Below are 22,801 nucleotides of genomic sequence, written 5' to 3'. Positions count from 1 at the left end.
TTTCTTCCGTCGCCTCGTTTGGATCATGTTTTATTCATTTAAACACAATCCTGCACAAAAACACACACAGTACCAGAACCACAGCCGCCTACACGTGATCCGCTCAGCTTTTCAACTCCGTCTGCTGCTGTCAAACCAATCAGGAAACATCAGGATTTTCAAAATAAGACGCACATGGACGGATATTTCTGGAAAAACGGAGAAAAACCGCGATAAAACATCCAGGATTTCATAAATTATAAATCTGAAGGTATTACTATTTGGAGGTATTAAAGAAAACAGTTTTCCAGCCGTTTTTGATGTAGTGAGATTTTATTATGAAGACGTGTAAACTGTGCGTGAGTTTGTTACATCACATCTCCGTTAGCTCCAGACTCTCTGATGTCTTAATGAGATTTAGGGGAGAAAATGTCCGTTTCTAATAGTGACGCCATATTGATTCTTCTCAATCTGATTCCGCACTAACAGAGAAAAAAATACAATCACAAAAACATAAAAACAGAACCGAACCGGACCGTGTTGTCAAAATTAGTAGAAGAGGCGGAAAGAAAAGTGATTACATTTCAAAATAAAAGACTCAGACGCGTGTGTTAGCTAGACTGCCAACAAAATATGGGAAAATTTGGAAAAATAATGAATTTTCCTTCGAGGTTTGGATAAGTATGAAAAAATAAATTAGAACATGGACAAGAATTTTAATATTATGGAAAAAATTCCATCCATCCACTGGTGAAGCAGCTGTTTTAATTTGTACATTTTTGAAATTCATAAATTTGTAAAACAAATTCTAAGTGTTTTAATTTTTGTACACAATTGGGAAATGTCACAAGTATTCAGATAAATTATGTCATTTTATCAGTAATTTACCAATGAATAGTTTTCCAGTCTTTGTCAAACATTTTTAAATATAAATAATGAAGGAAAACATGTTTGTTTTACTCAACATTTTTGCATTATTATAAACAATAACAATTTCTAACAAAATACTTTAATAATTAAAAATTGCATTTGAGAGATTAAGATTAGATAATACAATAATTCCTCTTATATAGTAAGTGAAATTAAAACTTTTTAAAAAAGCATAGATATCTAACAAAAATATTTTTAAGGCAATCTTTACAAAAATATTAATTTGTGTTCAAGAAACTCAAGTGATCAAAATAGGAGCAGAAACTGTTTTGTTGTCATTGGTTTTACTCTCCCAAGCTTAAATAAATCCTCTAAACTTAAAGTCTTTATACGAGAGATGTCAAAAAAAAAAGAAAAGAAACTTTTGTGTTTGAAGCAAACATGAACAAAATAACACAAAGGTAAATGTTGGGGTTTGTGACAAGCAATTTCACAAAACCTCAACAGACTTTCACTTCTAACAATAAAAAAAATCACTTTACTCTCAAAATTTTGACTTTAATCCTAAAATTTGGACAATTTTTCTTAGATTTTTATCTCAAAATTCTGCAAAGCAGCCACAGGTCATCAATACAAGTTCCTCTTTGGGAAGAAAAAAATGTAAGAATTTTTATATAAAAGTGCAAAAAAACAAAACAAAAAAAAAACTGATAAAAAGTCAAAATTCTGACTTTAATTTCAGAATTCTGTCCATTGTTCTCATTTTTTAACTTCAATCTCAAATGTTTAACTTACATGCTTTTGTTGAGACTATCCTAGAAAAATAGTGTCTCTTCAGTCAGAGGCTTCTTCAAATTCACTGTAATACAAACTGCTACAGGATATCTGTCCTGCCAACAGCCCACACCATCTACAAAAACTCTTTCAAGAAATTGAATTAATATTTAATTCCTTTTGGGATCAACGAAGTATTTTTGTATTTAAATAATATTTCAAACTTTCTTGTTAATTTATGCAATAAATCACAGGCTCTTATTTTGTAATGTGACCGGAAGTATTGCCGTGGTTCTGCGGAACTTGACAGCGTCATTAATTGTGCGCATCACCAGTACTGCGGACTGACTGACTGAGCTGGACGTCTTCTAGAGGAGTGGGAAAAAATAAAGAAATCTTCCAGATTCTGCGGGGGTTTATCTTATAATTAGCTCGGTTCGGCCTCTTGGAGGCTAAAACACAAAGAATCCTGGAAGCACCCGGAGAACCGCGGATATCCACGCGACAAGGATGCTTCATGACCCACAGCAGGTGTGAGGACATGGCGGCGGAGCCTCCGGCGGCCCCCGGCCGGGTGGTGCTGGTCAAGAAGATCATCATGAAGGACGGAGCGGTGGTGAGTGTCCGAGCCGCCATGTTTACCACAGGAAACAACCCGAACCGAGACATTTTATGTTGTTTTTAATGGAGTGTCTGGTTCTGTTTATATGTACCTCGGCTGAACCGTTGTTTCTGTCTGGGGAAATAATTAAATAAACTGTCACGTTTATGACGTAACATGGAATTAACGGACGTTGACGCTTGAAAAAAAAAATCAAATTCAACCGTTAGAAATTTGATTTATTCGACGCCATTTTATTTATTTATAGAGCTAAATCACAGTTTAATTTCGTTATTATGAATTATGTGAAATAGGTTTAAATTTCTAATTGTTGAGGCTGAAATTGAAAATAAATTAAATAAATATAAGATCGTTCTGGTTCCGAACGGTCTGGTCCAAAATGGCCGTGTTCTGTTCTGTTCTGTGAGGAAAGTGAAGGTGGGAGGGAGGCTGTAATGGAGACCCACACACACACACACAGGTTGGGCTTATAGCGGCGGTGCTGATGCAGTCGGGATGGATCCATTATGGTGTTACATAACAGCCCCCTGCCCGGGCCGGGACGATCCTCCCCGGGGCGGGCGGGCGGAGGAGCCGCTCGCTGCGGATCCAGCGCTCCGCAGCTCCGCCAGCGTCCATTTTAACACCGGAACAGACGCATTCACCGCAGCTCACACAGAAAATGTCTGAAAAATATATTTAAAAGATTTAATTTAATTTAAAGTTTTTTCATTATCGTCACAGAAATAAAATATCTAAATATTTCACCAGAAAGGACAAAAATATACACCACCTCCAGAGTATTTACACACATTTTACCACTTTTTACTTTGGTTTATTTTACTAGGATTTTATGTGGCAAAGACAAACAGGTCAATAATTGTGAAAAATGGAAACTATTTTTTTCCCAGAATATCCTACATTTAAACCCCCTTTTCTAAATAAAAGTTAAGAAACCACACAATGATGTAAGTGTGCAGATGTTCAAGGCTGGTAAAGATGCAGCTGGACCTTCAGATGTTTATTTGTATAAATAAATAAAATAAATAAATAAAATAAAAGTGATCTACTATGTGTTTTAGTATCACATAAAATTATAAAAGTTGATTTTTTATAAAATTTCTAAACATTTTCTGTCAATCTTAAATGTTAGAAATGCTAATATAGTTTCTAACTCACATTTTCCCCTGATTAAAGTAAAATGTAAAATATCATTGATAAGCAATAAAAATACCACAATTTCTCATGCAGGTGTATAATAAGATTTTTCTATTAAACATGAAGGAAGCAGAATTTCCCCCATTTTCCTTTCAGGACAAATTAATCAAACAATAATAAACATCTTCACACACTTCACCTGGTAAAACTGCAGCTTTATTACAAATCCCATAATATGAATATGAATTTCTGGATTAAACTGTATGATGTTACAGAAATAACCCAGCAGAATGGAAATGGTTGGAAAATCTGAAGTTTTCTTTATTGTCTAAACAAAGAAACTTCTGAGTGAATCTTTGCAGAAACCAGTTAGTAACGTTGGTCTTGGGACCATTTGTTGTTTTTGGCTTTAATCTGCAGATTCCTCCATTAGAAGCTTCAGAACATTTCCAAATGGACTTTACTCAGTCATCAAAAATAAATGATTTATTTTCTCTGTTTTATTTTGAAAGTTGAAGCCAAAAGAGAAAATTAATGACTATAGATTACATTTAAAACAAACACATCCAGATTTAAACACATAAATCTGAATGTACATATTTAAAGTACTATTTATTGATCATTTTAACCTTTAGCAGCTCCAAGCTCATTTAAATACACAATATAACTGGGCCTGTAACAATAAATCAATTAATCATACAAATTAAAACAAACTCAAAATGTTTTCCAGTTCCAGTGTTAAATGCTTATTAGGATTTAAAGTTTATTGTATTATTCTTGTATTATTATGCCATTACTGTTATATTACTGGAAAATTGTCTCAAAATAACAATATCGTTGTTTATCGTGATAATTTCTGGGACGATTTATTGTCCAGCAAAATTTATCATGACATCTTTAAATGTAACATTTAATTCATTATTTTTTGCTTCAGTAGTTTTTAAAAATACCATTTTAATCTGCACTTTAATAAATATAAATCACTTGCAACATAAATTTCAACATTACGTTTTGACCAGAGTGTAAAGATTTGGAGAAACTGCAGATTAAACCAAAATGTGTGAAACGCTTCACACCAACCGATCAAACAGCCGAGGATTCTGGGAAAACAGTAAAACAATGTCAGCTTGTTCTGATGGAAGGTCATCATGTTTCCTTCTGCTGTCAGATATTTGACCAGAAATGTGAAATAAATTTTAATAGAAATGTAAGAAGTTTATCTTAAAGGAAACCAGACAGGAAACTCACTGAAGCTCCAGCTGCAGATTAAAGTGGTGGTTGCTAATGCTAGCTATCTTAGCAACATGAATGACAGCTTTAGTGCATAAAGAGGTGAAGTTATAAAGAAAACTTTTAACCAGTTTGACTCTTAGAGCCTGTTAAGGTGACGTTCTCCTTCTGTCCTCCATTTCTCTACATTCCTCCTAGTTTTAGAGGAAGTCCACATGAAGCTCAGCTCAGGATGTTTACAGATAAACTCTGTTTACCAGGACTGGATCTCTGGATGCTTCCCACTAATCTGCCTAGCAACAGTTTACCATCTTCATGTTTCCTTAGTGCAGGGGTCCCCAAGCTATGGCCCGTGGGCCAGATCTGGCCCGCCTCCTCATTTGGTCCGGCCCCCTGAACAATACCAGAGAGCATTCAGTGTTTTTTTCATATATATGTGGATTTTTCTTCAACCACCAGGGGGGCTCTTGAGCAGATATGAAACTTAGTTTCCCTCAATGGAATATATACTAGTCAGTACCAGTCACCGTTTCGCTCATGTTTTTTTTCCATTTGCATTCTGGGTAAAAATCTATCTACAAACGCGAATATGTCATCGGCAGTAATCCAATCCCCCTCCCCCGTCAACAAAACTTTTCTAAGGTTTCTTTGTCGAAAAACTAAGACCGGCCCCTGACCAGAAAAGGGAACAGTCATGTGGCCCTCGCAGGAAAAAGTTTGGGGACCCCTGATTTAGTGAATCAGGTTCAGACGGAGGGATGAGTTTAAGAAGCTGAGGATGTGACGGATTAACCTGCTGGATTATCTTCACTTCCTCTGACTTTACCTGAACCTGCTGGATTATCTGGTTCAGCTCCTCCTGCTGGTTCTGACCCGGCTGGGTTCTGTTTGGGTCAGAACGGTTCTGGGTTCTGTTTGGGTCAGAACGGTTCTGGGTTCTGTTTGGGTCAGAACGGTTCTGGCCCACGATTCCAGCACCTAAACATGGAAACTGATCCAGATCCAGTTCTGGTTCTGGAGGTTAAGTCCAGCTGAGTGCCGTCAGTCCGGTTCGGTTCTCTGCTCCACTTCTTCTCTCTGTCAGAAAACTGTTGTGACAGTAAAAGATGAAAATAAATAAATCAGAGTCATGTCTGACCCATAATCTGAGGTTCTGTTCGTCTGTCAGCGTCAGCAGAAACGTTTAAACCCGATATGAAGCTGAAACTGGACCTCCAGGTTCTGCTGGTGCTTGAGGACGGATCGTAACGTCTCTATTTGTTCACAGGGAGGGAAGACTCGGTTCTGGTCCGGTTCTCTCCGGTTATCTGGGGCTTTTGTTGGTTTAATGGTGGCCTCAAGGCGCCCAGGCTCACATTATTCATGTTAACATGGCTGCCAGGTAGGTGGAGAAACGACGGAAACTCTGGAGTTATTACACATTAATGCAGCTCAGTCTGAAGAGCCTGCCTTGTTCGGTTTAATGAGTAGACTTTATTAAATTAAAACAAAATCAAAGTTCTTCCTGGTTGGATGGATGTACTGAGAGCTGATTGGTTCTCTGGAAGCAGGAAGTTGGGATGAAATGGAGCAGGCCTGAGGAGTGTGATTCCTCTGAACGTTGAGTTTCGATTGTTTGTGTGTTTCAGCCGCAGCAGGGCATCGGCCGGCCCAGCGTCTACCACGCTGTGGTGGTGATCTTCCTGGAGTTCTTCGCCTGGGGTTTACTCACCACGCCGATGCTCACCGTAAGCAGAAACAGCAAGCCGCTTGTTTCAGAAGAATGAAATCTGTTTCTGTAACGGTGTGTGTGTTTGTAGGTTCTGCATGAAACGTTTCCCCAGCACACATTCCTGATGAACGGCCTGATCCAGGGAGTGAAGGTGAGCGACTCACTGAGTAGTTTCAATCCAGTTCTACTGCAAATATCTCAGTTTTGTCATATTTTAGCCCCGTGCTGCAGCTGCAGCGGTCAGTCAGGACAACCCCTCTAACGATGCTGCTTCCTGTCTGCAGGGTCTGCTGTCCTTCATGTCCGCCCCGCTGATCGGAGCGCTGTCAGACGTCTGGGGACGAAGGTCCTTCCTCCTCATCACCGTCTTCTTCACCTGCGCTCCCATCCCTCTGATGAGGCTCAGCCCCTGGTAGGAGCTTCATCCCACAGACAGGAAGGAAGGAGCTTCCTGTCTGGTTGGATGGAAAATGAAGCTTTGACTGGATGAAACTTTAGCTCATATTAGCCACGTTTTAGTAAAACATGGCGAGTCAGGACGGCGTGTTTACCTCCAGAGTTTATAGTTGTAACAGAAGAGTCGACTGTTCTGTGAAACATTCCTAATAAGAACCAGGCGGCTCCAGGTCTGATCATTTTATCAGAGCGGATGAAGTTTCTGCTAGATGATACATCCAGACCGTTCCTGAGCCGACAGGTCGGGTTTCTGAACGTTTCTCAGGTTATTTTTAAACGTAACCTCTTACTGGTTACGTTTCCAGAACCTCTGCTGAACCGTCAGCCTGGTCTCACTGCATTTTCATGTCACTTTGTTTCTTTTGCTGAACTTAAAGGTTCTAAAACTTTCACAAAACTTTCTGGAAATGTTTCCAGAGGTTATTTTGCTGTTACCTGTGCTGAACTTACAGGCTACTTCCAGAGATTCTGGTTACTTTGGTAATTTATAATTAAATTTGATCAGGTTTTTATGAAGGAAATTTGTTTATTTGTAATATTATAGTCATCTTTAAATCAGAAGCTTTCATTAAAATGTGCAGACTGAGTTTTACCGTCTCATGAGTCATAAATATCTCCGTCCCTCTGACTGTACTGCAGACTCTGATGCTGCTCTCTGACCCTCTGTGTGTCCAGGTGGTACTTCGCCATGATCTCCATGTCTGGAGCGTTCTCCGTCACCTTCTCCGTCATCTTCGCCTACGTTGCTGATGTGACGGATGAGAGGGAGAGGAGCACCGCCTACGGCCTGGTAAGAGCCGCCCATCGGGTCGGCTCGGTCCAAACTGAGTGATGTCACTTCCTGTAACGTCCTGCTGCATTTCCTGTCCAGGTGTCAGCCACATTTGCAGCAAGCCTGGTGACCAGCCCGGCCATCGGTGCCTACCTGTCGGCCTGGTACGGAGACAACCTGGTGGTTCTGCTGGCCACGCTCATCTCTCTGGCCGACATCTGCTTCATCCTGCTGGCCGTCCCCGAGTCGCTGCCGGACAAGATGAGGCTCAACACGTGGGGTACCCCGTTCTCCTGGGAGCAGGCCGACCCTTTTGCTGTCAGTAACCAGGAAGTGTAACCCTGCGGCGGTTAAAGAGGCAATGTGACAAACTGTCCCTCTGTCTGTCTCTGGTCCAGTCTCTGAGGAAGGTGGGTCAGGACTCCACCGTCCTGCTGATCTGCATCACCGTCTTCCTTTCTTACCTGCCGGAGGCCGGACAGTACTCCAGCTTCTTCCTCTACCTGAGACAGGTGAGTCCTCCAGCTTCCTGTCCACCATGACGCACCAAACCAAACAAGACCCAACATGGCCCAACATGGCCCAACATGACCCAACATGACCCAACAAGACCCAACATGACCCAACAAGACCCAACATGGTCCAACATGACTCAAAAAGACCCATCATGACCCAACATGGCCCAACATGACCCAACATGACCCAACATGGCCCAACAAGACCCAACAAGACCCAACAAGACCCAACAAGACCCAACATGACCCAACAAGACCCAACAAGACCCAACATGGCTCAAAAAGACCCATCATGAACCAACATGGCCCAACATGGCTCAAAAAGACCCATCATGAACCAACAAGACCCAACATGGCTCAAAAAGACCCATCATGAACCAACATGGCCCAACATGGCTCAAAAAGACCCATCATGAACCAACATGGCCCAACATGGCCCAACATGGCCCAACATGGCCCAACATGGTCCAACATGACTCAAAAAGACCCATCATGACCCAACATGGCCCAACATGGCTCAAAAAGACCCATCATGAACCAACATGGCCCAACATGGCCCAACATGGTCCAACATGACTCAAAAAGACCCATCATGACCCAACATGGCCCAACATGACCCAACATGACCCAACAAGACCCAACAAGACCCAACATGACCCAACATGACCCAACAAGACCCAACATGACCCAACATGACCCAACATGACCCAACATGGTCCAACATGACTCAAAAAGACCCATCATGACCCAACATGGCCCAACATGGCCCAACATGGCCCAACATGACCCAACATGACCCAACAAGACCCAACATGGTCCAACATGACTCAAAAAGACCCATCATGACCCAACATGGCCCAACATGGCCCAACATGACCCAACAAGACCCAACAAGACCCAACAAGACCCAACATGGTCCAACATGACTCAAAAAGACCCATCATGACCCAACATGGCCCAACATGGCCCAACATGACCCAACATGGTCCAACATGGCCCAACAAGACCCAACAAGACCCAACAAGACCCAACAAGACCCAACATGGCCCAACATGACCCAACATGACCCAACAAGACCCAACAAGACCCAACAAGACCCAACAAGACCCAACATGACCCAACATGACCCAACATGGCCCAACATGGCCCAACATGGCCCAACATGGCCCAACAAGACCCAACAAGACCCAACAAGACCCAACAAGACCCAACATGACCCAACAAGACCCAACAAGACCCAACAAGACCCAACAAGACCCAACAAGACCCAACATGGCCCAACATGGCCCAACATGGCCCAACATGACCCAACATGACCCAACAAGACCCAACAAGACCCAACATGGCCCAACATGGTCCAACATGACTCAAAAAGACCCATCATGACCCAACATGGCCCAACATGACCCAACATGACCCAACAAGACCCAACAAGACCCAACAAGACCCAACATGACCCAACATGACCCAACAAGACCCAACAAGACCCAACATGACCCAACATGACCCAACATGACCCAACATGGTCCAACATGACTCAAAAAGACCCATCATGACCCAACATGGCCCAACATGGCCCAACATGGCCCAACATGACCCAACATGACCCAACAAGACCCAACATGGTCCAACATGACTCAAAAAGACCCATCATGACCCAACATGGCCCAACATGGCCCAACATGACCCAACAAGACCCAACAAGACCCAACAAGACCCAACATGGTCCAACATGACTCAAAAAGACCCATCATGACCCAACATGGCCCAACATGGCCCAACATGACCCAACATGGTCCAACATGGCCCAACAAGACCCAACAAGACCCAACAAGACCCAACAAGACCCAACATGGCCCAACATGACCCAACATGACCCAACAAGACCCAACAAGACCCAACAAGACCCAACAAGACCCAACATGGCCCAACATGACCCAACATGACCCAACATGGCCCAACATGGCCCAACATGGCCCAACAAGACCCAACAAGACCCAACAAGACCCAACAAGACCCAACATGACCCAACATGACCCAACAAGACCCAACAAGACCCAACAAGACCCAACATGGCCCAACATGGCCCAACATGGCCCAACATGACCCAACAAGACCCAACAAGACCCAACAAGACCCAACAAGACCCAACAAGACCCAACAAGACCCAACATGGCCCAACATGGCCCAACATGACCCAACATGACCCAACAAGACCCAACAAGACCCAACATGGCCCAATATCGCCTAACAAGACCCAACAAGACTCAGATTGTTGGAAAAGTTTGAATATTTTAACTAAAATAAACATTGACATTGAACTATACGTTTCCTTCCAGGTCATCAACTTCTCCTCCACCACCATTGCTGTTTTCATCGGGGTCGTTGGCATTCTGTCCATTGTGGCTCAGGTACCGACCCGGTTCCACACACTGCAGGTCCTTAAACCAGAACCAGAACCAGAACCAGATCCGTCTCTGTTTCCCCTCAGACGCTCTTCCTCACGCTGCTGATGAGATACCTGGGCAACAAGAACACGGTTCTTCTGGGCCTGGGCTTCCAGATCCTCCAGCTGGCCTGGTACGGCTTCGGATCAGAACCATGGTAAGACAGGCCGCTGAGATTAACAACCAGAACTAGACAGAGTTCTGCCTCATCATCAGTCAGTCCAGGATAAACAAACTGAACTCAAAGTTGTCTGACATTTTCTAAAAGCTTCAGTATTTTTTCAGACTGGGGATCTGTTGGGAAGATATGAGCAGTAAATATCCGACCAGCTGATTGTCATACAGACTGTTAGCATGATTAGCTCAGTTAGCATTTCTCCTCTCTCTTTTCCACCGCGGTTCTTTAACTAGATTTTGTAATTCTCAGAATAATTTCCTGTATTTCTGCTGTTTTTATTTCTGTGTAAAGTTATGACTTAAACCTGGAAATGACATGAAGCTAAACTGAACCACGATCCAGATCAAACTCTGAGACTGGGCCACCATGTTTGCTCTAACTCTGTAGCAACACGTTCACTAGAGACGCATCCTGAAGGTTTAATTATTCAACATCTGTGGATCGATTAAAAACTGATTTTAGTTTCAGAGATTTATCACCATTAATAATTTATGAATTTAGACTAAGGCTATGCAAATGAACTTGTTAAACCTGTTAACTAACATCAACTGACAGTCGTAATAAAAACATTTAGAAGGCATTAATTCAGTTAATTTGAAACAGTTAATCTGATTAATTCACAGCCACTCTGTGATTAATCACATTACAGATTTGAACCATTTGACAGTCAGAAACTCAGTCAGAACCGAGTCTGGGAGGTGAAGAGGTTCTGGAGAACCTGTAGCAGCAGAGAGCCTTAGTGTTGTTCTGCCAGTGGGGGGCGCTGTTCCTCTGACTGCTGTGTGTGTGACAGGATGATGTGGGCGGCTGGAGCCGTGGCGGCCATGTCCTCCATCACCTTCCCTGCTGTTTCTGCTCTGGTGTCGCAGTCAGCTGACCCAGATAAACAAGGTGAGTCTGACCAGCAGCCCGGACTCTGACCAGAACCAGAACCAGAACCCGCTCTGACTGTCTGTCCGCCTGCAGGGGTCGTCCAGGGCATGATCACGGGGATCCGGGGCCTCTGTAACGGCCTGGGCCCCGCCCTCTACGGCTTCATCTTCTTCCTGTTCAACGTGGAGCTGAACACTCTGGACCCGATCCAGGAGGAGTACAGCATCGACCCGCTGCCGCTGCACGGACCCACAGAGGTACAGAACCATTCAGAACCCCACTAACTGGGCCTCATCAGGACTGGAGGGAAAACTGAAATAGAGGGCGATACTGGAACCACGGCGGCTGGTTTTCAGGCTGCTGCTCAGTTTTGAATGTTTGATTTATAAATACAGCAGAACCAGACAGTAAGGCATGAAAATAACTGAAATGATCATTTTTATTTTCCAGTTTATGAACAGAAAGAGATTCTAGTGAAATGTCAAAGTCAGGGTCTCCAAATGTTTTGGCTCAAGGGCCAAGAAATAAAAACTGAAGAGGATTTTGCACATTTGTTGTATTAAATCAGATTCTTTTGGGCTCAACTGAATACATGTATTCTCGGTTATAAGAAAAGAATTTCTCTTGAAACACTTTCTATGTTTAGCCAAGTTCAATAAATTAGATTTGGATGCAGCAAAGTCTCTGGATAAACCTGCTTCTACTTATTATAAGAACTTCATATAAACTACATATAAAGTTATTTTACTTTTGTCAAGTAATTGCTGTAATTTATGTAAATGCCTCCTGACTTTATTTGTACGAGTTCTGTCACATCTGATAAACATAATATTAAAAAAAAAAGCATAAATAAAAAACAGATTAATAATTTCCTGAACTGGAGTTGAAGACCACAGTAAAAGCGTTGTGGGTCCAGAAACGGCCCGTGTTCCTCAGGTTGAGCCCCCTGCCTGGTTGCTGAACTGCAGCGTTTCTCCTGTGTTGCAGCAAGCGCTCATCCCGGGCCCGCCCTTCCTGCTGGGCGCCTGCACCGTGGTCATCGCCTTCCTCGTCGCCCTCTTCATCCCCGAGAAAACCTGCTGCTCCTCCTCCTCCTCTTCCTCCTCTTCCTCCTCGGAGCTCTCCCTCAGCGACAAGCCCCTCCCTGACAGCAAGGAGGCGCTGTCCTCGCTGGCCGGCGTCCACATCAACACGCCACTGCCGGGCAGCGACGAGGAGGCCCCGCCCTCCGCCAACGCCGAGGACTCTGAGCCGCTGCTGCACGACAGCATCGTCTGAGGAGCCATGGGGGCGGAGCCTCTGCCGCTGGGGGTGGAGCCTCTGCAGCCGGTGGGCGGAGCCTCTGCCACTGTGTTTTCCTGTGTTTCCGTTAGCAACGCGGCTGGACTGAGTGTACTTTTCTCGTCTGAAGGTTTTGCCTCTTTGCCGTTCGGCGGGATGAACTTTTAGCTTCAGAGAGGCACCGTCCTGACCAATCAGGATCCATCTTTAATGAGCCAATCGGACGCAAGCATGGAGGTCTGCAGGGAAGAAAGGGAAGAAATCAGAGGGTGGGAGGAGGCAGATCCTTATCGTTTTAAAGGAGGAGTTCACTTCATCTTTAAGGCTTTTTTTACTCTTTTGGTCATTTTGAACGTGTTTTAATTCAGAAGTAAACTTTAATGGCAGCCAAAACATCCAGGTTTATTTATACGTCTGTTTTTTAAATCAGTCAGTGTGTTTCTGTGGGTGGAGATTGTATTAAAACCAGCTAAAACAAGAGAAATGAACCGTTTTTAATCTCACTCTGAGATTAAACCAAAGCAAACTATTGATTACTGACAATAATTAGAAGGAAACAGGAATGGATCCTCACATTCCCAGTAAAACAAACATTTTGGGTTTTATTTTTCCCTGTGTCCCTCTACCTCCAGTTTTTGTTTCTCTCAGTGCTGCTGGCTGCTGGCAGAGGAAAACCCTTCGCCTGGCTCCCTGACGCCTCAGGGTCGGTTTAATTCGTTCCAAACCAACTCAGTTTCACTCGAGGGTTTTTTCCCTGGCAGCAGTGAAACTCCTGAAAACAAACTTTATACTTGAAGCATCCGACAGAGATTCCAAGAGCTTTAGAGAAGATTTGAAGCAGAGTTTTAACAGTATTTAACTGCCACACTGTGTACAGTTAGCCATGTCATGACTTTAAATGTAAATGCACTTTTGAATGAGACTCTGGTTTGTAAATACTGTAAGTGTGACGTGGGATCAGCTAGTTTTCTGTCTCCGGTCGAGTTTAAAGGACACATATCATCACATTTTCCTTTTTTTTAAAAATTTTTTCAGGATTATGGCTGATGATACTCGCAGTAATTTTCTACTTCTGAAATAGAAAATGTTGCCAAAGAAAGCCGGCGTTCAACTCAGAATTCAGCATCGAAGTTCACCTGAAATTATAGTCTGAGATCATAAACTGAATATTTATGGACAGGAACGAGACCTAGCAAACCAGCCCCACATGCAGGTATTTAAAAGCTCCCACTGGGGTAAATGGCTGCATTTCCATTACAAATGATGATATTCTTCTAACATAAAAAACACAATTTTGCAGTTGCTGTGTTTCCATTAAATAGGAAATGCAGTTAAATTTGCGTGAATAAGTTTTTCTATATATGAAGTGTCTTACTGTAAGTCACAGAACGAGCAAATTTATGAAAACTTTGACTTGTAGTCCAGAAAATCTGGTAATTTGAAACAGAAACTGAAATAGTGTTAAGGTAGATGTAGTTTCTGCTCCAGTTCTGACCAGCATTCTAACTCCTCACTGGCACATCCAACAGCAAGCCATGCAGTGATTATTCAACTCAATTTTCTCCATATAACCTGTCATTTCTTTCTTTTACTTTAGGTCAAACAACAATAATAATGTAGCTTATTGCTCTGTCACTTCACCCACTCTAAAAGCCTGTCTGACTCTGTGCTAGAAGCTAATGCTAAACATTGAGTTTCTCTCCTTCATTTGGCTCAGACATGGAGAAGAAAAAGCTAGTTATCATGACTTAACATGAAGAGTCCTGGTTCATTTTGATAGCAGCAACAAAAAGCCAAAACTTTCTTAGCTGATGAACTTTATGGTCACAAACAGCCGCGGTTAGCATCTGAACTTCCTGTCCAGATAATGATATGGAGATCAATCGCTGATGCTGATTCATTTAGTTCATTTTTAGGTTTTCTAGCCTGACTGATATGTGTCCTGTAAATCAAAGGCTAGCTGTTTCTGCTCTTGGAATGCTTCTTCTGGCTTTTTAATTCCCAAATCCAGTCAGAACCGCAGAAGCCTTTTCAGACAGGAGGAGGAAATTCTCCAGAACCAGAACAGAACTGAAGTGCCGTTCTTACAAACCTGGGAAGGCGGGATCCGTTTTTTTCACGGATCGGTTCGGAAACATCTCCGTGTTTTCTGCTTTGTGGGCGAGTCTGGCCTCGGATGGGCAGCTAAATGTTTCTGTAACGTTTTGTATCCAATCAGAAGCAATCTCAGTATGCTAACACTCAGACCAGCATCAGGGCTGGTTTGTTTTTTAAACTGGAATTCAGCAGAGCTGGATTGAAACCACTTAAACACGTTTATTTTTTTAGCTCTTTTGCTAATCAAACGATTTGGTGAAACGGTTTTCCTTTGGAATTGTTCCCGCCTCTCCTCAGCGCTCCTGTAAATACTGATCCCAGCCGCGGCCCGGTGCGATCCGCTGTGAAACTGGGCCGGTTCTGTAAATACTGTACATGGATTGACTGGATGTCTGTGGATGTGAGCTGAACAGGGATGTCGTCTCGTCTGGAGCTGTATTGATATTAAAATGGTACAAACACGTTTCACATCCGCTTCATGTCTCATTCCTGTTTACTGGAAAATATGATTAGTTTTGGTTTTTCTGTTGAATTTTGGTAAGTATGGATAAATATATGGTACTACTGGAGATACAGGGACAATGGATGTTCGATCATCCATCCATTCATCCATCCCAACATCTCTCCATCCAATCATTGGTTCATCCATCCATCTTTTCCCAATCAATGCAGTCTTGTTTATTGTCCATTTGTTTACCATTAATTTTTCTATTACACTATTTAAAACCATCCATTTTTTCTAGATTTGTCTGTCCATCCATAAATTTATTCTTCTATCCATTTAAATATTGATTTGAACCTTAATTCAACCAACCATCATTTATTCCAATCTGTTTTTCTTAGTCAATCCATTTTCTAATTCTTTCATTACTAATTCTTTCATTAATCCATCCACATTTGTCATCCATCCATCCATCCATCCATCCATCGCCATGAGTTCACTCTCAAACATGAACACCGACCACCAGCGGCCCCTAGCGGGCAACTTCAGGCATCCTTAAGAAACGCCAACGACTCAGCCAATCAGCGCTTCAGTTTTGAGGTCACGTGGCCTCGCAGCCAACTAGATTACGGCCTGAACAGGCAACAACAAACATGGCGGCGGATCCGGAGAGGAGCTGGACGGAGGAGAAAGAGAGGGCTCTCATTGCGTTTTTCTCCAGTAAGTCCGGCATGTTCGGTCCGGTTTTCTTCTCCATACGGACTCGGCTCCGGTTCGCTTCCCTCGGCAACGTGTTGCTAAAGCAAGCAACAGTTTTGGGACGGTAGAGTGGGGGAGGAGGGGAAGGCAACCGTTGCTCAACGAAAGCAACGACTTGAAGCAACAATCGACGAGCAACCGGAATGAAGGTTACGGGTTATGTGTCCAAACTGGAAATAATTCAGACCAAAGATTTTCCTCCTGGTGTTTTATGGACGTTTCATTTGGATTTCTGTGTTTAAACAAAAGATTTTAAACCTGATTAATTACCAAAGACGTTCATCACCGGAAGATTATGCAATTATTACAATTATTATGTCAAACATAAAAGGCTGGTTGATATTTAAAGTTAAAGCTTCACTAAGCAAAAATAACAATTTTACACAATGCCAGATTGGAAAGATATCAGCAATAATTCTCTATAGGATCAATTAATGTCTTTAAAAGCAATACTTGGGATTTTTCAGCTTTTTAAAATTCATTTATTTTGCAGTTTAATGTTTTTTTTAATTTGCTTTCAAGCTGGTTTCCAGTATCAAAGCTTCAGTAATAATTTTCCATTAACACAGCTTCTTCCCCAACCTTTGGCTGTGCACTGTTGGTCAGCTGGCTGAAAAAAGCCAACTACAAACTAAATCAAATGTTCAAAGTTAATGTAAATTGAAAAATCACTGCAATATTTAAAACTAACTTCATTCATTTAAACTTTTCCTGTTTAAATCAGTGGAAACTAGATCATAATAAACATCATTAGCATCTCTGATTAATGCAATGATGACATCAAACTTCAATATTTTTACTAAAGGTTAGATTACTGTGAGAATTAACCCTGTAATGCAGTCGCAGAAGAAACTAAGTCCACCAGGATTTAACAGGAAAAGATGCCTATTGAGTATAATGATTAACCTTTCATTGTTGATGTTATATTCCTTAAAATCAGGAGTTTATTCCAGTTTGGTGACTTTCTGAATGTCTTTCAAAGTGTTTTTGAGTAAAATGAATGTATCAGATTATTGTTGCGAAGGCCTAGTCCACACAAAGCTGGATATGTGGAAAATCTGATACATTTTATGTGTTTGGCCTTTCATCCACATTAAAACTCAGCTTAACATCATTAAAATTATTATTTAGGTGATTTGTGAAAACTCCATAGTTTACATGGAAAACCAGTTTTGGAGTCCCTCACTTTATAATCTCCGACAAATAATTCACCAATATATCTACATACTTTATGATCAGCATCGCTTTGTGTTTCTATTATTATATTTTATTAATCTTCTATTTAAAAGAAGCTCAACCTTCAAACGCCACCATGTTTGATCTTAGCAGGAAGTGGTGTTTGTTTTGAAGCAATATGATTGGCTGACAGATTTTAGCTTAGCGCTGCACTGCCCCCTATGGGTTTGGCATGTTTATAACAACCCTAACAAGCAGTTTGTGCAAGTTTGAGGATGAAAACTTTTCTGAAATTGATTTGCTTGTACAATATTTTTTTAAACGATGTGGTGTCGATATTTGATCCAGCTTCTTGTGGAAAAGGTAAAAGTAACGTCTATAAAAGTAGCTGTTTGCCCCAAACACATCTGTGTTTGTGAAAGAAGCCAAACATGATGAAGCTAATGGCTACGACTGTAGCTAAGTGTCTTCTTGTTCTCTAGAGAACAGCTGTTTGTGGAACTACAAGTCTGAGGACTACAAGAACCGGGATCTGCGATGGAAAACCCTGGAGCGCCTCCGGATCCTGCTCTCCTCCCAGCCGCCTCCCGTTCCGTTCACAGGTACCCATGTGGCTAACGCTGCACCGCTAACAGCTCTGACCAGAACCACTGCAGCGGTTAAATATTTGAACAGAGCTTTTGAATGGGAGAAGATGTGCCGGATTGCTAGATCTGAAACCAACAGGAAGGTCTGGCAAAGTGACGATCAGCCAGAAGGATGAGATTATAGGATATCCAAACATGCATCCATCCTGGTTTTTATACTAAACTAGCTGTAAATGGGTGGAGATTTCTGGAAAAGTCTGACCTTTGACCTCAGCGTTCTGGTTCCATCTAATTTTTTGTGTTCTTCTCTAGTGGAGGACATCAAGAACAAGTTTAAGAACCTGCGTACGACGTTCCAGCGCCAGTACAAGCTGGTGCGTCTGAGCGGCGAGGCCGGCTTGGTGCCGCAGTGGAAGCACTACCAGCAGCTGAGCTTCCTGCAGGGCTGCTGCGAGCCAGAGGAGGGCGCCGACGAGACGCCACCCTCCCCGCCCGCAGAGGAGAACTGGCTCCTTCCCACCTCACCTGGACTCAGCATATCCTTCCTCCACTCCTCTTGCTCAGGCGGCGCCGTTGGCAGGAGCTTCTGGACGGAGGAGAGGGAGCGGGAGCTCATCGCGTTCTACGCAGGTGAATAAATTAAACCGCGGCTTCAGGGAGAGACGAGGTGACGGTTTGCTCCTGACAGGTTTGTGTTGATGTGCAGAGCACAGCTGTCTGTGGAACAGGAAGTCTGAGAATCACAACAACCGACAACTCAGACAAAATCTCCTGGAGTCCCTCAGGATCCGCCTCTCGGACCAGCTGGTTCTGTTTTCTGGTAAAAACGACTCAAACTCCTGATCCTCCTCTGTTCTGCACAAATTCCTCAACAAGCTAAAGGACTTTAATAGGTTTTAAAAAGTCCCAAACAAAGGATTTTACTCTGGACTTCGGTCGCTTTTCTGTCTCTGTTTCAAACCTCTATAATTTACAGCATTTTAAAAAAGCTAAGCTAAACTTATGGTAGGCTAATGCAGTGTTTCCCAACCCTGGTCCTGAAGGCACACTGGCCTGCATGTTTCCAGCTGATTTCAATCGATGACTGATTAACAGGCATTGAGTCAGACACATCAAATCAGGGAAACCTCTAAAACATTTAGGACAGGAGGGCCTGAGGACCAGGGCTGGGAAACACTGGGCTACGTTAAGGTAGGCTGGCTAAGATCTAGTCTAAGATTAATTTTAGGTTAGCTAAGCTAATGGTAAGTTGAGTAGGCAAAATTAAATGAAGTTTAAATGGCTAAGCTAATGCAAAATTCAACAGTGATAAATTAAGCTAAGCCAGTTTTAAGGTTGACTAATGTAAAGATAATGCAATGAGAGGGGGTTGATATGTCAAACTAAGCTAAGGTTCACTATGCTAACATTAGGTTAGGTAGGCTAAGAGAAACTTATAAGACGCTAGCCTAAGGTGATGTTAGCTTGGTGAAGCTAAACTAAGCTAAATAGGTTAATGAAGGCTAAGATTAATTAATTAAATGTAGGTATTATATGCTATGTATATTAAACTAAACCTAAACTGTACAGTATTCTAAGCTAAGATACTGTTAGCATGAATGAACCTACTAAACAAAGAGACTCTGCTAGTTTTCTGTTTTGAGCTGAAAATGAAGTTTTTAAAAAATCTTTTCAGATTTTGTCAAAGATTCATCCAGCTCCAGTTTTTAGCCAGCAGCTATTTGGGAAATGAAAAATTAGCCAAAGTGCTAAAAACATTAAACATCATGATAAATCTACAGAGCTGTTGATCAGGTCCGCCTTAAATCTGCAGTCAAAGCCGCAAACTTCCTTTTTTAGCTTCTTAACAAACATTTACTTCATTTTTTGCAGTGGAAGACGTAAAATCCAAGTTCAAGAACCTCCGGACGGTTTTTAACCGGGAATTCAAGGCGGTCCAGGCGAGCAGAACCTCGGACCAGCCCTACGTGTCCAAGTGGAAGCACTTCCACCAGATGCTCTTCCTCTGCGAGTCGTTTGAGGAAGACGAGTTTCCTGACGGCCCGCATGAGGGAAGCCGGACTTCCTGCTCCGCCCAACGCGGCGTTTCCGCCTCCTCCATCGACGCCTGCAGCATAAAGACGGAGAGCAACTCCATCACCTGCTCCGCCTTCCAGGTGTTCCCTGCAGCTCCAGACCAGACCGAGCTAATGGATCCCAGAGCGCCGTCCGGATCGCCGCCGGACAGGAAGCCCGTTCGGGTTCTGGTTCCGGTTGACGACAGGGCGGGCGGCGAGTCGCGCTGCCTGTGGAGCGAAGCCAAAGTTCAGCAGCTCATCTCGTTTTACGCCGGTAAAACAAACACTGTAAAAACACAATAATCAGTTTCTACTGCTAATAATTAGTGCACATCAAATCAGACAAAACTAACTTAAAAGTAACTTTTCAGCAAAATACAGGAGCTTTATTTAAGTCAGTAATTCGTATTGATGAATATTGATGATAAATATTGTATTTAGGCCTTTTGCAATAAGCAATAAATCAATTAATCGCATGATAAGTTCAAAGAAAGTCACTGTTTCCATTTACTTATCGATTTTGGATGATAAGTTTTCAGTTTGATGTTTTGGTCTCAACCAGCTTCTTTTTCTGAAGAATAATTTTGTTTTCAGAGATTCATGATTTATTTTGCTTGTTTTGTTCATGTAAAATGTCTTCCAGTTCCAGTGTTAAATATTCACTAGAAATTAAAGTTTATAGATTCATGAAAATGATTTTTTTCATTATTAAATAAGAAATTTTGCTGGACAAAGTTTTTCAGATAATGTTGTTTTGAGACCAATTTAATGAAGTTCTACTGTAACTACTGGCTGTTTGAGACCAAAACAACAAAACTGAAACTTTTATCATCCAGTTTTTGGTAGAAAAACAATAAATCATGAAAATGGAAATTATTGAGTTTGTTTTAATTTATGATGCGATTTATTGAATCGATAATAAGATGAATGTCCAGCCGTAGTTCTACAGAGTACTGACCCGGCAGCTGATGAACACGCCGCACTTTTCAGCTTGTGCCTGTGTTTCAGAGCACAGCTGCCTGTGGAACCACCGGGTCGACAGCTTCCGGAACCGGCTGCTGCGGCAGAGCCTGCTGGAGACGCTGAGCGGCCTGCTGTCCGCCGGGGAGCCCGTCCCGTTCACAGGTAACCGGGCCGGTCCAGAACCGGAGCCGGAACCCGAACCAGAACCCACCAGCTTCTGCTCTCCTCCCTGTTCCAGTGGAAGACATCAAGACGAAGTTCAGGAACCTGCGGACCATCTTCCAGCGGGAGCACAAGGCGGTGAGCGCCAACAGAACCTGCGGCTCCGAGGATTTCTACCTGCCCAAGTGGAGGCACTACCTGGACCTGCTGTTCCTCTGCGACTCCGACGGCGACGAGGCCTCCGCCCAGATCGGGCCGGCCTCCGCCCAGAACCCGCCCGTCCTGCCGTCACCGACCCCCCCGGACTCCTGGCTCTCCTGCTCTTCCTCCTCCTCATCCTCGTCTTCGACCCGCAGCAGGAAGCGAGCGGGTCGGCCGGCGGCGGCGCCGAGGAGCGGGCGCCGTGGCGAGGCGCCGCACGCCGGCTTCCTGAAGTACGTGGAGGAATGTCTGAACGAGGCGCCGCCGCACAAAGTGAAGAAGATGAAGAAGAAGATCATCGAGACGATCCACAGCCTGGAGGAGGACGGATGAAAAACACTTGAAAAATACTTTAGAGTTTACAGCAAAGTACTGGGGCCACTAAGAATATAAAAATAAAATGTGAATAATTTATTTAAAATAATAACAAAGTCAAAAGGATAAATAAATGAACTCATCTAATTACATGAAATCCAAATAACATGAAAATAGTCCAGCTAATGCAGAAATAAAGTCAGAAAATTACAAAATGTTCTAAAATTTTAAGAATAAAGTCAAACTATGAAAATAAAGAAATAAAAATAGTCAAAATAATACAAAAAGAAGGTCCTAAAACTATTTTAAAATGAAAATGGTAATAAAACTGTAATAAAATCCTAAAAGTACAAGAAAAAAAGTGGAAATAATGATAGTCATAAATACCGACTATTTTTATAGTATTTCAACTTTACTCAGAATTTTATGACTTTATTCTCGTATGATTTTTTTCTTATATTTTAATTTTATTGTCTAAATACTGACTATTCTCATTTTATTTTTATTTTTTCTTATTGTGGCACTAATACTCCATCATTCATGTTCATATTTAAATAGAAATATTTAATGCTGTATTTAAAGACTTTTTGTTTTTATCTGCTCTCATGCTTCCTAATTCTGTTTCACTGTTTAGTTGATACCACAGTGCCTTACCAAATTTAAATGTATAAATATTTTCTTTTTTAGTTTTCCAGTTTAATTTTAATTTTGTGTGCTTTTATTTACAAAGGCACAAATTAACTCCTTTTAATTGTTGATATTCTGAGTTTATTTTTAAACAGGAATGAATCATGAATCTGCAGAAATCCATCATCCATCCCCTTTAATAAAATATCATTTTGAGACGGCTGTGTTTTATGTTCTGTCCACCAGATGGCGCTGTCTGATAAACCACCTTCTTCTCTGCTGGTTTCCCTGCAGTTAGAAACTATCTGAAGAATGTGAACTTTCCGGAGCCGCCGACCTGCTTCACGGGTTTCACCAGCAGAACTTTACAGACTTTTAGCTTCCTTTAATCAGCTCCGCTTGTCTAATAGACGCTCTCCATATTCTGGATCCTTTTGGTCTATAAATATGAGAAAACCTCCGTTTGAAGCTTTATATTTTAGCTCAGACTCCTCAGTGTTAGCTTAGGTGATCCCGCATCCTGGTCTCCATCTTTTAGCTCCTAGAAGATCTCAGAGTTAGGAAAAGTCT

The 22,801-nt window shown here is 42.4% G+C and overlaps 2 protein-coding genes across 3 annotated transcripts; both read left to right on the top strand.

The window, feature by feature from the left end:
- The first annotated feature begins 1,891 nt into the window (after positions 1-1,891).
- slc71a2a (solute carrier family 71 member 2a) lies at positions 1,892-15,410 on the top strand. Its single transcript, XM_014999976.2, has 12 exons — positions 1,892-2,239; positions 6,241-6,339; positions 6,412-6,474; positions 6,608-6,735; positions 7,455-7,569; positions 7,651-7,869; positions 7,950-8,063; positions 10,406-10,477; positions 10,558-10,670; positions 11,485-11,582; positions 11,658-11,821; positions 12,552-15,410. The coding sequence occupies exons 1-12, from the start codon at positions 2,141-2,143 to the stop codon at positions 12,840-12,842; spliced, it is 1,575 nt and encodes a 524-aa protein (XP_014855462.1). The 5' UTR covers positions 1,892-2,140; the 3' UTR covers positions 12,843-15,410.
- A 579-nt stretch (positions 15,411-15,989) lies between these two features.
- On the top strand, positions 15,990-22,447 carry LOC106925545 (uncharacterized). 2 transcript variants are annotated; one of them, XM_014999972.2, is made up of 7 exons: positions 15,990-16,104; positions 17,802-17,921; positions 18,219-18,536; positions 18,613-18,726; positions 19,779-20,237; positions 20,954-21,088; positions 21,165-22,447. In XM_014999972.2, exons 1-7 carry the CDS (start codon positions 16,038-16,040, stop codon positions 21,620-21,622), a joined length of 1,671 nt encoding a protein of 556 aa, XP_014855458.2. In that variant the 5' UTR covers positions 15,990-16,037; the 3' UTR covers positions 21,623-22,447. The 2 variants fall into 2 exon arrangements, with proteins under 2 accessions (XP_014855458.2, XP_014855459.2); XM_014999973.2 differs by having other exon boundaries at positions 20,972-21,088; positions 21,165-21,690.
- Positions 22,448-22,801: the final 354 nt, after the last annotated feature.

Source organism: Poecilia mexicana, unplaced genomic scaffold, assembly GCF_051168715.1.
Source record: "Poecilia mexicana isolate PSO_F unplaced genomic scaffold, ASM5116871v1 scaffold_12, whole genome shotgun sequence".
Lineage (NCBI taxonomy): Eukaryota > Metazoa > Chordata > Actinopteri > Cyprinodontiformes > Poeciliidae > Poecilia > Poecilia mexicana.
Note: the sequence above shows the minus strand (reverse complement) of the source record. Positions and strands in the feature narration are given on the sequence as shown.